The 14,490-nt window shown below is 41.8% G+C and overlaps 2 protein-coding genes across 4 annotated transcripts in view; one reads left to right on the top strand and one right to left on the bottom strand.

Moving 5' to 3' along the window:
* Ap3s1 (adaptor related protein complex 3 subunit sigma 1) overlaps nucleotides 1-9,035 on the bottom strand; it is a 38,400-nt gene extending 29,365 nt beyond the window's left edge. Inside the window, exons 1-2 of one of the 2 annotated variants that reach the window (XM_029559749.1) lie at nucleotides 8,832-9,035; nucleotides 71-162 (exon numbers count right to left, since the gene is read on the bottom strand). In XM_029559749.1, the coding sequence (XP_029415609.1) occupies nucleotides 71-162; nucleotides 8,832-9,032 (293 nt within the window). In that variant the 5' untranslated portion in view covers nucleotides 9,033-9,035. The remainder of the gene's footprint in view (nucleotides 1-70; nucleotides 163-8,831) is intronic. The other variant, XM_008825273.2, reaches the window with a different exon arrangement.
* A 309-nt stretch (nucleotides 9,036-9,344) lies between these two features.
* Nucleotides 9,345-14,490, top strand: part of Atg12 (autophagy related 12) — a 9,938-nt gene continuing 4,792 nt past the window's right edge. The window contains exons 1-2 of one of the 2 annotated variants that reach the window (XM_008825271.2): nucleotides 9,350-9,540; nucleotides 11,311-11,447. In XM_008825271.2, coding sequence (XP_008823493.1) covers nucleotides 9,378-9,540; nucleotides 11,311-11,447 — 300 coding nt within the window. In that variant the 5' untranslated portion in view covers nucleotides 9,350-9,377. Of the gene's footprint in view, nucleotides 9,541-11,310; nucleotides 11,448-14,490 lie in introns of both variants that reach the window. The other variant, XM_017796140.2, reaches the window with a different exon arrangement.

Here is a 14,490-nt window from a genome sequence, read left to right as displayed (position 1 = left end):
GATTGAGTAGTATACACTTAAATCATATAGTCAAAATTAGAAATATTCAAGAAAGAAATGCTTTACTTACAATCCTCCTTCTAGGAAATTACAAACATTTTCATCTCTCTTAGACACCAAGTGGAATGTCTCCCTGATGATCTGCTGCTGTGTATCTTCACTCTGAGAAAGGACAATTCATGTGCATTATGATCAAGGCTATAGGTTTAATAGCGTTTTAAGAATTTTTGAAAATAAAAGATAGTATTTTCAATCTGGAAAATAAATCAAAGGGAGGGGGGTCCTTGGAGCATAGATTTGAGTTGCAGGAGCAAAATTCAAAATTTTTTGATGAAACGGGGGAATAAAAAATCAACACGTTATATATTTACCACTACAATAAAAGCAACTTATTTCTGCCTTTCAAAAGTTAATGAGAAACACACACACCAGTGAAAAAGGGAAGTAGATACCAACAAGCAAAGATCCCTGCTTTACCAATGACTAAACAAGTAGGGAACAAAAGTTAGAACTAATTCATGGAAGCTAATGGATACATAAAAGGAGGAATACAGAGAGCTTGAAGTTGGCAGTTAAAGTTAACCTTCATTAAATACAGACTGAGGTTAGGAGTCCATCTTATTCATTTTTATATAAATAGGACCTAAAACCAAAAATTGGTTCAGTAAATATTTACTAAGCAATTCATATCCCAGTAAAAAAAAGAATTGGCTTCCCAAACATGTCATTAAAAAATGAGCCAAAAGCATGAACAGAAACTTCACAAGAAAGGAAATATGATGATTCATAAACAATGCAAAGATGCTAAACATAACAGCAATTCAGTTAAAACTGCCTCGATAAAGCTCCACAGCACTACACTAGTACAGGTGTGCCATATGCACAAAGATGCAAAGAAATCCCTGGTCCACCAGTGGGGAGTAAGTTCATAAACAAGCACTTTCCCTCCTAAGGTCTATTCAAACACAACTGAATATCGCCATGCCATATATTAATAAACTCTCAACGTGTGCAATAGGAAAATGTTTACAAAAGAACATCAAAAAAGTTAAAAATCAAAATAGCCTCCATTCACAGAATGGATAAATTGATATATTCTTACTTTTAAATATGTATGATTTGCAAAAATCTTAATGTAAGGGGGCTTGAGAGATGGCTGAGAGGTTAAAAAATAAGCAAATGCATGAACAGAAACTTCATGCTCTTGCAGAGGATCCGGGGTTCGATTCCCAGCACCTACATGGTGGCTAACAACCATCTGTAACTCTAATTCCAGGGGATCCAACACTCTCTTCTGACCTCTGTGGGCAGTGCATGACATAGGTGCACTTACTTACATGCAAACAATACACTCCTACACATAAAATAAAATAATTATATAAAAAAATCTGAATGTGAAAAAATGTGTCCTAACTCAATCTGCCATGCCAAAATACCATAGACTGGGTGGCTTAAGTAATAAGACTTATTTTGTGAGGGTTTTGGAAGCTAGAAGCCCAAGATCAAGATGCTAGCCCTAGGTCATTTCTGGCAGGAGGCTCTTCATATTCCACGGATGAGCTCCTTTCTCACCGGGCCCTCAGAAGGCAAAAGAAAGGGCAGAAGCAAGCTCTCCAGTGTCTATTTTTATGAAGGCTAATCCCGTAAGAGGGTCCCAGTCTCGTGTCCTCATGTAAACCCAATCAGTTCCCATCTCCAGATACCATTCCTTTGGGAACTGGAGCTCCAACATAGAAGTTTTGGGCAGGCACAATTCAGTCATAGCAGGAGTAGAAAAAGCAAACAGTACCATGATATATAACTATCTCATCCACATAAATAATCAAAATTAAGCAAAACGAAACATTGTTCAATGACATATATCATAGATAACAAAAAAAATATTTATTACCAGGTATGATAGCACATGCCTGTAATGCAAGCACATGGGAGGCCAAAGCAGGAGAGCTGAATGTTCAAGGCAACTCTTCACTACGTGGAGTTGGAAAATGGCCCGGTTATACTTTTTGTCAAAGAAAAATATAATTAACCAATTAATTATGCTATAAGAAAATTAAAGGGATGAGTAACAAAAAGTAAAGGACTGGTTTCAGAAAAATTGTATTCTCTAACCACATTATAATTACATTTAAAAAAATCTACAATTAGAGCTGGGTGTGGTGGTGCACGCCTTTAAGCCCAAGATGGGAAGCAGAGGCATGTGGATCTCTGTAAGACTGAGGCAAGTCTGGTCTACAGAATGTATTCCAGGCCAGGTGGGGATACAGAGAGACCCTGTCTCAAAAAACCAAAACCAAAACCAAAACCAAACCAAACCACAATTAAAGGCAAGTCTTTTTTTGTTTGTTTTCAATCATGCTTTTAATTTCAAGACCATAAAACAACAATTTCTCATCGTGTCCACGAAGACTGCAAGCTTCTGAATAGAGTCAGTCATGGTAAATCGCTCTCCTATAATATTGAGGCTTCAGCTCCAACCTGAATGTAGCCAAACTTCAGAGAAGTAAATCCAATATGCTAAATGGCAAATGTGATGACCAGTACAGAGTGATTATCTTGCATCCCTCCCAGCTCTGGAAGTGCATAGAGCAGGACACTGATCCTGCTTCCAATTCCAACTCAACAGCACACGAACCACCAAGAAAACGGGGGCCCTGGGTCTCTCCAGAACCCAGGTAAGGTTTGTAATGCAGTATTTTTATGATCAATAAATTACAGCAGTAAATAGCAAGGTGAAGTAGACAGAGGGGTTCCTCCCAGAAAGTTAAGTGAGGTGACTGAAACTGGGGGCATCCTAGGAAGGGAGTCCTGGTAGCCTCAGTTTCCATAGCTCACAACTGTCACTGGTTTGGAATGTCAGACTGGAATTCTGTTCAGGTCTCTCTATGTCCCTCACTCCTGACATCCACTCCAACAGGTTCAGTAACACTGGCCCTATCATGGCTGTGGAAAAGGAGGAAAGGCTATTTTTCATGATTAAACCTTAAAGAACTGTTAGAGTCTTATTTCCATATATTATGCGTGTGAGTATGTTCACCTATGTGTGCATGCAGGTGCACATGGTCAAGACTGAGTTGGGTGTCTTCCTGGGACACTCTCCCCCTTACATACTGAGAGTCAAGGCCTCACTGAACTCCCTCCTCTGATTCTTTTCTCAACGCAAGGTCCTCAAAGAAGCGTTCCCTGATAACGCTAACCCAGCACCCCATTTCTATTGACCCCTCCCACTGTCTCACCCTCTTCAAAGACCAATCATAATCTCACATATTTTATTTCCTACCTATAGAATGAAAACTCATTGGAAGGCCTGACATCTTACTGCTATGTTGTTAGTACTTGGAACAGAGTCCTACAAACAACAAATAACTTGTAGCATATGTACAAGGAAAGGGAGAACAGTGCAGTGGAGAGCAGTCTAGTAGATTCTAGAAAGGTTGCTACTCCTCCCTAAGGTTCCAGCCTGAAGGTGCCTTCAACTTAGAATCTTAGAAAACACCTGTTAGTTAGAAATGTCTTTTATTCCTCTTATACCACAAAACCCTTCTAAGAGTTGTTCACTCCTTCAGTAAAGATTGCAGGCAAAAATATTTGGAAAGGGGAAGGCTGATGAGGTAGAATGCCCCAAAAGAAGAATAGCTTCAATTAATCCTAATGTGAAAGTTTTCTAATGAAAAGCTGGAAGGAGACTGTAGCCTCTTAACGATCTGCAATCAAGTGCCTTGGATTAGCAGCAGCAGTGAAGAAATTCATAATCCATTAGTACAAAGGCTCCAAATACTAACAGTAAGAAAGAATCAACTTGTGGCTCCAACAAAAATTAGCAAGATTTCCCCATGGAATCAATACAAGAAAGGGCCTGGATATGCTCAGACTACATATATGACTTCAATTTTGTGATAAAGACACAGTAAGCTGGGCATGCACGCCTGTAAAGCCAGCACTGTGGAGGCAGAGGCAGGTGGATCATAAGTTCCAGACCAGCCTCAACTAGAGAGTGAGACCCTGCCTGAGAAACCCAAGGTCTGGGATTGTAGCTCAGTGGTAGAGTACCAGTACAGCATTCACAATGGCCCACCAAGGTTCAATTCCCCACACTGGAAGAAAACCAGAGAAAGACACAAAGAAAAACTATGCAAATTATTCATGTCATTCATTAACATGGATTAATGTATTTGTGTGTATGTATATGTACATATTGGGTGTGTATGCATGTTATGCATGGGTGCAGATGCCTATGTGCTTGCACTTGATATGTGTACAGTTTGTGTGTACATGCATATACGCACAATCTTTGGTATCTGTGGAAAGTAAGACAGCTCATATAAAAGACCTTATTTCTACTTTATTATAATGACTCACTAAAGGATATATTACGGTCTTCCAATAACACAGAAATCAGAGCCCAAGGAGGGTTTGATGCTGCTTTCTTGTTTAATAGCTTTGTAAAAATATATCTGATTTATATGTCTCAGTGCTATATAAATATTGCTATGTAACTATTAAGAGCCTAAAGGTTACTACTGCCAAGTTTCTGTAGCTGTCCTGGAACTCACTATGTAGACCAGGCTGGCCTTGAACTCACAGAGATCCATGTGGCTCTGCCTCCCAAGTACTGGGATAAAAGGTGTGTGCCGCTAAGCAATTTAAAGAGACGGAAAAAAAAAAAAATCTGAACTTCTGCAATGACAAGCTCAAGGATATGGCAGGCAAAAGCAAAAGAGTCCATCCATGAAGTCTTAAAGCCCAACTTGAGCAGATGAGCCAAGCAGACATGTTGCTTCATATGTCCGGCAAGTGGCAACAGCTTGGAGGTAAAACCAAAGCTATTATAGCACAAAGTGAACACCTGTACTACAAAGGGGTAGAGATGACATACATTGTTACAACCTGAGGAAGGATTCCTAGGTAGGATAAAAGAATGGTGAAACCCCACTGTAATAGTGGAAACTTGCTGACAAAAAGGTTAAGCAATTTTCAAACTGTTAGTATTAAACCATTATTGTTTAACTCAAGCCTCAGCATCCTGCCAGGGTTCAGAAGTGTTGGCCTAGTCATATCACTAAATAATGCTTAATTTAATTTAATTAGAAACTGTCAGTCTTACTGGATATATATTCTTTTTGAAATTAATTTTTTTATAATTTATTTATTTGTATATGGGGGGGGCACATGGGCCAAAGTATGTACAGGTCAGAGAACAATTTTCTGGTAGTCAATTCTTTCTTTCTACCATGTGGGTTCTGGGGGTTGTACTCAGATCCAGGCTTGGCATTAAGTGCTAAGCTATCTTGACAGCCCTGATGCATATATGTTAGAGATTTCTTTCAACTTAACCCAAGAACAGTTAATAAAAGCTATCTTATCATTACTTTTGTACATAAGGACATGGATTCTTAAAAATCTCTGCTTAATTAAGAACTAAATTTTAAGAGTGGGAAGGAAATTCAACAGAACAATTAAAATCCAATTCTACCCCAAAGCTAGATTCCAAAGGAATGCATTTAACAAAGACATTAAGATTTTATTACAGGGGCTGACAAGATGGCTCTTCAGTTAAGAGAGCTTGCTGCTCTTGCAGAGGACCAGAGTACAGTTCTCAGCACCCACATCAGGCAGCTAGCAACTGCCAATAACTCCCATTCCAATGGATCTGATGCCCTCTTCTGCAGGCACCTGCAAAAAAAAAAAAAGGTCCACAAAGGCATATGCAGGCACACATACATAAAAATAAATGAATCTTTACATTTCAAGATTCAATGTTGACTGCTGAGGATGATACAAATATGCTTAAATTAAATCTTTCTTTAAAATTTCTATAAGATGCCCCAAAGAATTATATTCTGTGAAACAAAATACTATACCATAATGTGCCAAACAGCTTCAGTTGTCAGCTTGACACTCCTGGCAAGAGGGAATCTTGATTGGGGAAGTTCCTCTATCAGACTGACTTGTGGACATATCTGTGAGGCATTTTCTTGATTGCAGAGTGACAAAAAAATGCCCAACCCACTGTGGGTGGTGCCACCCCCTGGGCAGGTGGTCCTGAGTTATACAGGAAACTGAACAAGCCAGAGGAGCAAGCCAGTAAGCAGTGTGCTCCAAATTAGTTCCTGACTCTAGATTCTCACCCTGACTTCACTCAAGATGGACTGAGATCAGACAAGTAAGCCAAATAAACCCTTTCCTCACCAAGATGGTTTTGGTTGGTATTTTATCACAGCAATAGAAAGCTAAGTAGGACACATATTAAGGCTAAAAAATAAAATCCAAAGGCAAGAGCAGCAACAAGGTAAATTCCTTCCAAAAATATATACACATGTACATGATGTCTGAGCTGGGTAGAGAACAAAGAGTGGCTGTTAGACATACGATAAGGGAAGGGCATTTCAGGAAATGAGAAAAGACTGCACTCCAATATTGGAGTCACACAAACACATCAAAGTCCCCACTTGTTATGTCTGTTCTAGATGGTCATTCCCCAAACCCTGGCCTCAGAGCTATGAGCCTGCTGTTTCCTCTGCCTGGAATGCCCTTTCCCCCAAGTGACTGCCAAGGTTGTCTTTCTTACCACCTTCAAGACTCTTTAAATGTTACCTTCTGGTAAGTACTTAACTGGCTGGAGTATTTTAAATTGTAATTCTAAAACTCCCTATTTTGCCTTGCTTTATTTCTTCTACACTATTACTATTAATAGTTGACATATACAGTGAATTTATTGGCTGTGTCTATGCCCTTCCACAAGAGCAGAAGGTAGATGTTTGTGCATCTAACAGTACTTACATAGTAGACATGAAGTAAATATCTGCTGACAAACTGACTGATAGAATGAAAGAAAAATATGTACCCTCACAGAGGTTATAATCTAGTGGAGGAAGCAAATACAGGAATTACTTTAAATTATTTCTGAAAAGCAAATTAATTCATAGTTGGCAAAATCCAATTCATAAAGCTTAATACACAGAAACAGCTTTCAGCATACTACTCTATATAGTCATAGACTGATTCCTCAAATATCTTCTAGCTCCATGCACAGCAGCACCCTCGCTCACACAGTGGCCCAAACTGCCACAAACTGCTGCCAATTGCCTCCTTCACTGCTACCTAGAAAGTTAAGATGAAACGTATTTCTACCCCACTGTTGGGCTATAGGAAGATGGAGTTCTAGATTTCCAAGTTAAATTCATATTTCATATGGTTAAATTCTACAGGAATGATTACCCTGATGTTAAGGAACCTATTATTTTGAATAATGTTTAGTAACAATTTTACAGTACTGGGGATTGAACCCAGGGCCCTGTGGATGCTAAGCAAGCTCTCCTCACTGAGCTACATCCCCAGCCCTCCTTTACTTTTCACATAAAGACAGGATCTCACTAAATTGTACAGGCTGGGCTTGAACCCAGTAGCCCTGAACTGTCAATCCTCCTGCCTCAGATTTCTGAGTAGCTGAGATTACAGGCCTGCACACCAGGCCAGACTAATCACTAAATTTAGACACGGAGAAAAAAAATCTTTTCAATTTTATTTCACAATTGGAACATACTTTTTCTGTACTACAAATGGATGGCACTGCGAAATGGTTGAGATTCAACAAAGACACATTTTAGGCAAGCAGATAACAATGTAGAGTTAACAGCATTGTTTCCACTTACAAGGAACAGTTAGAGTTTAGTTCTGTACTAAAGAATGATCTAGAATTTTTAAATAGAACATTAGCATTTAAGCTAAAGTAAAAACCACACAGGAGTCGTGCAAATGTTCTTTATCATTAGCAAAAGCAAAGCACCTTAAAGGAAGTGAAGAAGCAGCTCAAGATTTCTCACTTCAACCAACACCTCCACAGACTGCATTATCACTTTAGGCAAAATGACATTTTCACATTTCATTTTTAATGGCAGGAATAATTTCCATCTGGGACTATGTGCATAAAGTGTTAGTCTTGGCACAGTTTCAATACTAAATTGAAAGTTCATTTCTGGCTATAAGCGAAATGTCCCAATACAATAGTTATATAGTCCACCTTCATCCAACCAATGACGGCTCAATCAACGTTTTACCTAGCGTGAGTTTGGCCCTCAGGTAAGGAATGGCAACCTATAACCCCTTCTCAATCATTCGGAAGTTATCCTTGCTACCTTAACGTCACCTGCCTTTGGCAATATTAAACAATATTCATAGTTCTAAAAGAGAACTTTCACAAATACCATTTCTTACAAGTAAAAGAAAAACTAAAAAGTCGGACAAATACCCTTACGTTAAAAAAAAAAAAAAGTCAAACCAGATTGAAATCCTAACTTTGAGGTACAGAACCACTGTTCTAATGATCAGCCAGTTGCTTGTAAATACAGACGGCAGGTTAAAACCGCTAAAGATGTCAGTCCCCACTTATTTCTCTCCACAGAGAGACACCTGGAAGTCACACTGGGCTTCAGACGCTTCCGTAAGGAAACACACTGGACAGGCTGGGCAGAGCTTGCAGGAAGCCAAAGTTGCAGCGCCCTGGGAGGATTAGGGCGGATACAGTGGCCCATCTGTCCACGGGCGACAGAAGAAAGTCCACCTGCCAGGGCTGGGCGGAGGTGGGGAGGACAGGCTGGCCGCGGGTTCCGGCTGCCAGCTGCAGGGCGGGTGGGCAGCATCAAGGGCCTCGCCGGCGCACGGAGAAACCGCCTAGCCCGGCGGGGAACAGAGGCGGCTCCCAGCGCCCGAGGCTGACAGCCCGCGGCGCCAGGCGGCCGGGCGCGAGGAGGGCCGAGGCGCCCGAGGGTCGTCGTGAGGAAGCCGCTGGGCGCTGCCCCGCGCCGGCGACTAAGCGGCGGCTGCATACTCACGTAAGGCTGGTAGAACTTGGAGAGCCGCGGCTTCCCGTGGTTGTTGAAGATGAGAATGGCCTTGATCATGGCTGGGCCGGGCCGACCGGGTGGGCGCTGGGGCCAGGGCGGGGGCGGGCGCGCGAGCCTCGCCTCCAGAGCTTGCCGGCGCAGCTTCCCTACCCGCCCCCTCCCGCACGCGCGCGCGCGCGCTCCCGCCATGGGGGCGGGGCCTAGGGGCGGGACCTGGGCGGGGCAGGCTCGCAGGGAAGCGGAAGCGTCGCCGGGCCCGAGTAAGGGCCCGAGGGGTGCGTGCGCGCTTGGAGGTGCCCGGAGTCTCCCCAGGGACGGCCTCCACGAAGGTCGCTGCAATAAGACGAAACTTCTTAGTCCTCTCACTCTGGAATTCCAGCTCAGAATCGATGTGGATGGCTCTCCGTCCACCCCAAAGTCAATATTGGCTTGGAATTCCCCCGCCCGGGGCGTGCTTTGCGACGTTCCGGAGTGCAAGACCCGCCCCCTACACGCAGTTTACGTCACTTCCGTTCTCTGCTCTCAGTGACCAAGATGGCGGAGGAACCTGGGGCTGTGCTGCAGTTCCCTCCTTCTGCGGCTGAGGCCGGCGAAGGCCCTTCGGAGGTCTCTCCGGAAACAGCCACCCCAGAGCCCCCGTCTTCAGCCGCAGTTTCGCCGGGGTCGGAGGAACCTCCCGGTGACACTAAGAAAAAAAGTAATTTTGAGAGTAGTTTGTGGGTGGAAGCGGGAGGCTTAATTGCATCTCTAGGGACAGTGGTCAATAAAGAAGCAAAATTTACAGGAGGGTGCGTATCAGACTTGCACTTTCGCTGAGCAATTGTACTTTGCGATTTTGGCGCCTTTTGAGTACCTTGGTGATCCAGGTGGTGGGTGCACTTGGAAGGTGGGAACCGAGTGGCATCTCGGTAGCTCCAGGTACACAGGAGCTAATTATTGGAATAATAATTTAAGGCGATAGGAATGGCCAGAGGCAAAGCTTGAGTTAGAGTTCAAGCATACTGACGAGTTCACTAGGACTTGGCTCCTCCGTCTGAGTATGAATTCACTCTATAGGCCACATAACTGGAATTTTAGCCAACACGAAGAATGCTAAGGGAAAACCAAAGGCATAGGCATTGCATTGCCTTTTAGGTTTATTTGGGGGTGGGGGCGATTAACGGAGCGCAGATTTTGGTGGGTGTTGCATTGCTTGAACTAGCTGTCCTCAACCGCTGTGTTGTCATGGGAATTTACTTGCTGGAACTACAGGCGTGCACCACCACACCCGACTAATGGTTTTTCTACATTAAAATGTTTAGTATGAGCCGGGCGTGGTGGCGCATGCCTTTAATCCCAGCACTTGGGAGACAGAGGCAGACGTATCTTTGTGAGTTCGAGGCCAGCCTGGTCTACATGGTGAGTTCCAAGACAGCTGGGGCTACAAGGAGATCCTGTCTCAAAAAGACAAAAAAAAAAAAGTTTAGTATGAAGCTTGGTAGTTACAAAAAGCATGACTAATAAGTAATAATTGCCTTTAATGACATTACTAAGAAGTAACATTTTGGTGGGTATACTGAAATTATATGAATATGTTTTTGTGAGGCTTTCTTAAGGAAGTTGTGGTTATATGCACTCCATTTAGCATATTTTACCAATTTGCCTTTTTGTTTTTCTGAGGCGGGGCGTCCTGCAGCCCCAGGTGGCCTGGAACTCACTCTGTAGAGACCAAGCTGGCCTCATTCTTACAGAGATCAGACTGCCTCTGCCTCCCGAGTGCTGGGATTAAGGACCTGTGCCACCACACCCAGCCTAAATGTTCTTTTATAACGTGTTTTTAAATACCTACTTAATAATCTTAAGGTTCAATTAGTATGCATTGTGGACTTGATACTGTTATGAGCATATATTAAATTAACCCTCACAACAGCCCTCTGAGATAGGTCCTATTACCCTTACAAATGGAGAGACTAGCCTGGAAATGACAAAGCTTTTATGAAGACTTAACAAGTGACAGGGCCACCGCATCTAAGAAGTATTGTATTGTTGAGTCAAAGTCTGTGTTCATGTATTGGATGTGTGCTGCTGTCCTGTGATCTAGAAGGACTGCCGTGTTACAGCACCAACAGTAGTGCTGTCTACACGATTCTATTTTTGCTAGTTTGGTAGGTAAGACATGCATGAGGCTATATTACATTGCTGTTTTTATCAACAGAAGGATTATTTAATATCATGATGCAGTTCTCTTCCTTGTCTTTGAAATTACTTGTGTTAAATGCATCCTAAAGATCAATCCCATGGAGAGAACCTTGTAGGATCAATGGGGAAAGGCAGTGAAAAAACTTTCCATTATTTTTACATCCTTGACATAGCTTCAGAATAATATTGTGTAAAATACTCAGGTTAAAGACTTAGTTTTCTGAACCATTTCATATCAGTCTCACTGGATGCTCTGATATACTTGTCAGTAAGGTTTTTTCTTTTCTAGTTGACATCCTGCTAAAGGCCGTGGGAGACACCCCAATAATGAAAACGAAGAAGTGGGCAGTAGAACGAACTCGAACCATCCAAGGACTCATTGACTTCATCAAAAAGTTCCTTAAACTTGTGGCCTCGGAACAGTTGGTATGAAAACAATAATGATTGTTTGTGTACAAAAGGCCACAGTAGTTCCTAGGCAACCATGAGTACAAGTACAGAAATTCATATGAAGCTACACTTTGCTTTTGTTGTGCCCATTTATTCCCTTTATTGGTGACATTTATGTCCTTTATCAGAAGAGTCAATGGATCTTGAAATGAATTTGAGATTTACTTTGTAGTCTGATCCGTTTTTTTAAATTATTTTACATTTAATTGGGGGGGGGCGACACGTGTCATGGTGCACATGCTGAGGTTGGAGGACAACTTTTAGAAGTCAGTTCTTTCCATCCACCAAATTTCCAGAGATCAAACTTGATTCATCAGCTTTGGCAGCAAATGCCTTATTCAGCCATCATGCTGGCCCTTAACTTTTTTTTATATTTTTATTTATTTTTAGTTTATATGTATGAGTGTCTGGCCTGCATATGTATAAGTGTACTACATGTGTGCCTGGTGCCCATGGAGGCCAGAAGAGGGCATCAGATCCCCTGGAACTGAAGTTACAGATGATTGTTAGCTGGCATGTGGGTGCTGGGAGCCAAACCTGGGTCTTCTGCAAGAGCAGCCATTGCCCTTAACCGCTAAGCCATCTGTCCAGCCCCCCTTAGCATTTTAAAAATTATCCAAAATAGTTTTTTTTTTTTCATTTTTATTTTTTATGTGTATGAACATTGTATCTGCATGTATATAAGTGCACCCATGTAGCACAGTGCCTGTAGAGGTCAGAAGAGGGTGTTGGACCCCCTAGAACTGGAGTTACAGATGGTCGTTAGCCACCATATGTGTGCTGGGATTCAAACCCAGGTCCTCTGCAAGAGCACCCAGTGCTGTTAACCACTGAGCCATCTCTCCAGCCCCAGAATTTTTTTAAGCTTAGTTGTTCTGGTTACTTTCTGTTAACTTGACACAAACTAGAGTCACTTGGGAAGAGGAAGCTCAGTTGAGGCATTTTTTCCGTCTGGCCTATAGCCATGTCTGTGGGGCATTTTCTTAATTGGTGATTGATCTAGAAGGGCCTAGCTCACTGGATGGTACCATCCCTATACAGATGGGCCTAGGCTACATAAGAATCGTAGCAGAGCAAGCCAGCCAGCAGCATTCTTCCATGGTCTCTGCTTTCATTCTGTCTTCAGGTTCCTGCCCTGCTTGAGTTTTTGACTTGGCTTCCCTCATTAATGAACTGTGGCTTGGAAGTTTTAAGATGAAATGAATCCTTTCCTCCCCAAGTTGATTTTGGTTAGTGTTTCATCACAGCACCAACAATCAAAGTAGAACACTAGCATTGTAGTTACTTTGCTCAAAATATCACTGACTTTCCATGCAGAAAAATCTGTCATAGAGTATTCTATTCTCTGAAAATTAATAAAGTTTGGGTTTAATTTACTTCAATGCCAGTGTTGCTTTTGTTCCATTCTTCTTAAAGTAAGCAATATGTCTGTCACATAGTATGAAAGAACTAAGGTATAAGCCCATTTCATGGCACAGTATACTTGAAGCACTCTATTGAGGTGGCAGTTGTAGGAGGTTTCTGTTTCTCTGTGTACAGGTGCATGCACATGTGGATGCTAAGGGAGAACCTTGAGTCTCATGCTTCAGTCATGATCCAGCTTGGTATTTTGAGACCGGGTCTCACTGGTCTTAAGCTAGGCTGGCTGGCCAGTAAGTCTCAGTGATCTGCCTGTTTCTACCTCCCCAGCGCTGGATTTATAAGGATGTGACACTGTGTCGAGCTTTTTATGTGATTTCTGGGTGGGGGTGGGGGTGAACGGAGGTCCTCATGATTGCACAGCAAGCACTTTACCAACTGAGCTGTCTCCCTAGCAGAGGGCTAATATGTGTGCTATCACTAGTTTTTGATTTTGTATTTGGTTATAAGGATTTATATATCTACACATAGTCACATCACTTAAGTATGGGACATTTTGAGAAATGCATTATTAGGTGCTTTTGTTTTTGTATGAGCATCAGAGTATGCTTCACAAACTGAAATGATGCATCACCTGGAGACAGGGTCTTAGGGACCACCATCTCATATGCAGTCCCTCATTGACTAAATATCATGTGACACATACTCTGTTTGTCATTCTTTAGAATATTATATTAATACAAAATCTTATTTGGTATGTATTTTATTTAACCTTTTAGTAGCCCTAAGAGATAGAGATACTGTTAGTTTCCATATCTTACAAATCAGGGTAGGCCAAGAAATATTACTTGTGTCCAAGATTCTGTTGGTTAGTTGGTTGGTTGGTTGGTTTGAGACAGGGTCTCACTGTGTAGCACTGGCTGATCTGGAATTCACTATGCAGACCAGGCTGTCCTCGAACTCATAGAGATCACCTGCCTCTGCCTCCTGAGTGCTGGATTAAAGGTATACACCACCATGCCCATCTAGGATCAGGCTTTTTTTTTTTATTTTATAATTTTATTTATGTATGTGACTTTTCTGTCTGTGTGTATGTAAGTGTGTATAGTGCCCATGGAGGTCAGAAGAGGATGTTGGATTCCCTGGAACTGGAGTTACAGAAAGTTGTTCAACACCATATGGTTGCTGAGAACCAAACTATGTTCTCTAGAAGAGCAACAGTGCTCTTAGCCGCTGAGCCATCTCTCCAGCCTCTCGGGCCAGGATTCTTAATCACTTCATTTTATGCTAAAGAAAAAAAAATTAGCCATTATTTATTATTGTAGTTGGTGTCTAGAATTATACCTGTCAACTAGCTATTCTGATACTGGTTTTGTTTTGTTTTTTAAGGACAAGACTATTAAGCCTAGGATATAGGATATTCTTGAAATCTGGTTATAGATTTGAAAGTGACCTTTTGCTTTAATATTAAAATATTTTTAAGTATTAGACATATTTTAATTTAAACTGGAGCCTTGAACAATGAATTTTTTAAAGGGCAAAGTTTAAGAATGTTAGGTCTTAATAATGAACATTTTCTTTTTTGTTTGCCTGCAAGTAATTTAATACTAGTAATATCCAGCTTGAAGTTCCGTATCTTTGAAGTTTTTCAAAAGAAGTA

The sequence above is a fragment of the Nannospalax galili genome, unplaced genomic scaffold (assembly GCF_000622305.1).
Source record: "Nannospalax galili isolate Female #2095 unplaced genomic scaffold, S.galili_v1.0 scaffold128, whole genome shotgun sequence".
Lineage (NCBI taxonomy): Eukaryota > Metazoa > Chordata > Mammalia > Rodentia > Spalacidae > Nannospalax > Nannospalax galili.
This window is presented reverse-complemented; position numbering and strand designations above follow the sequence as displayed.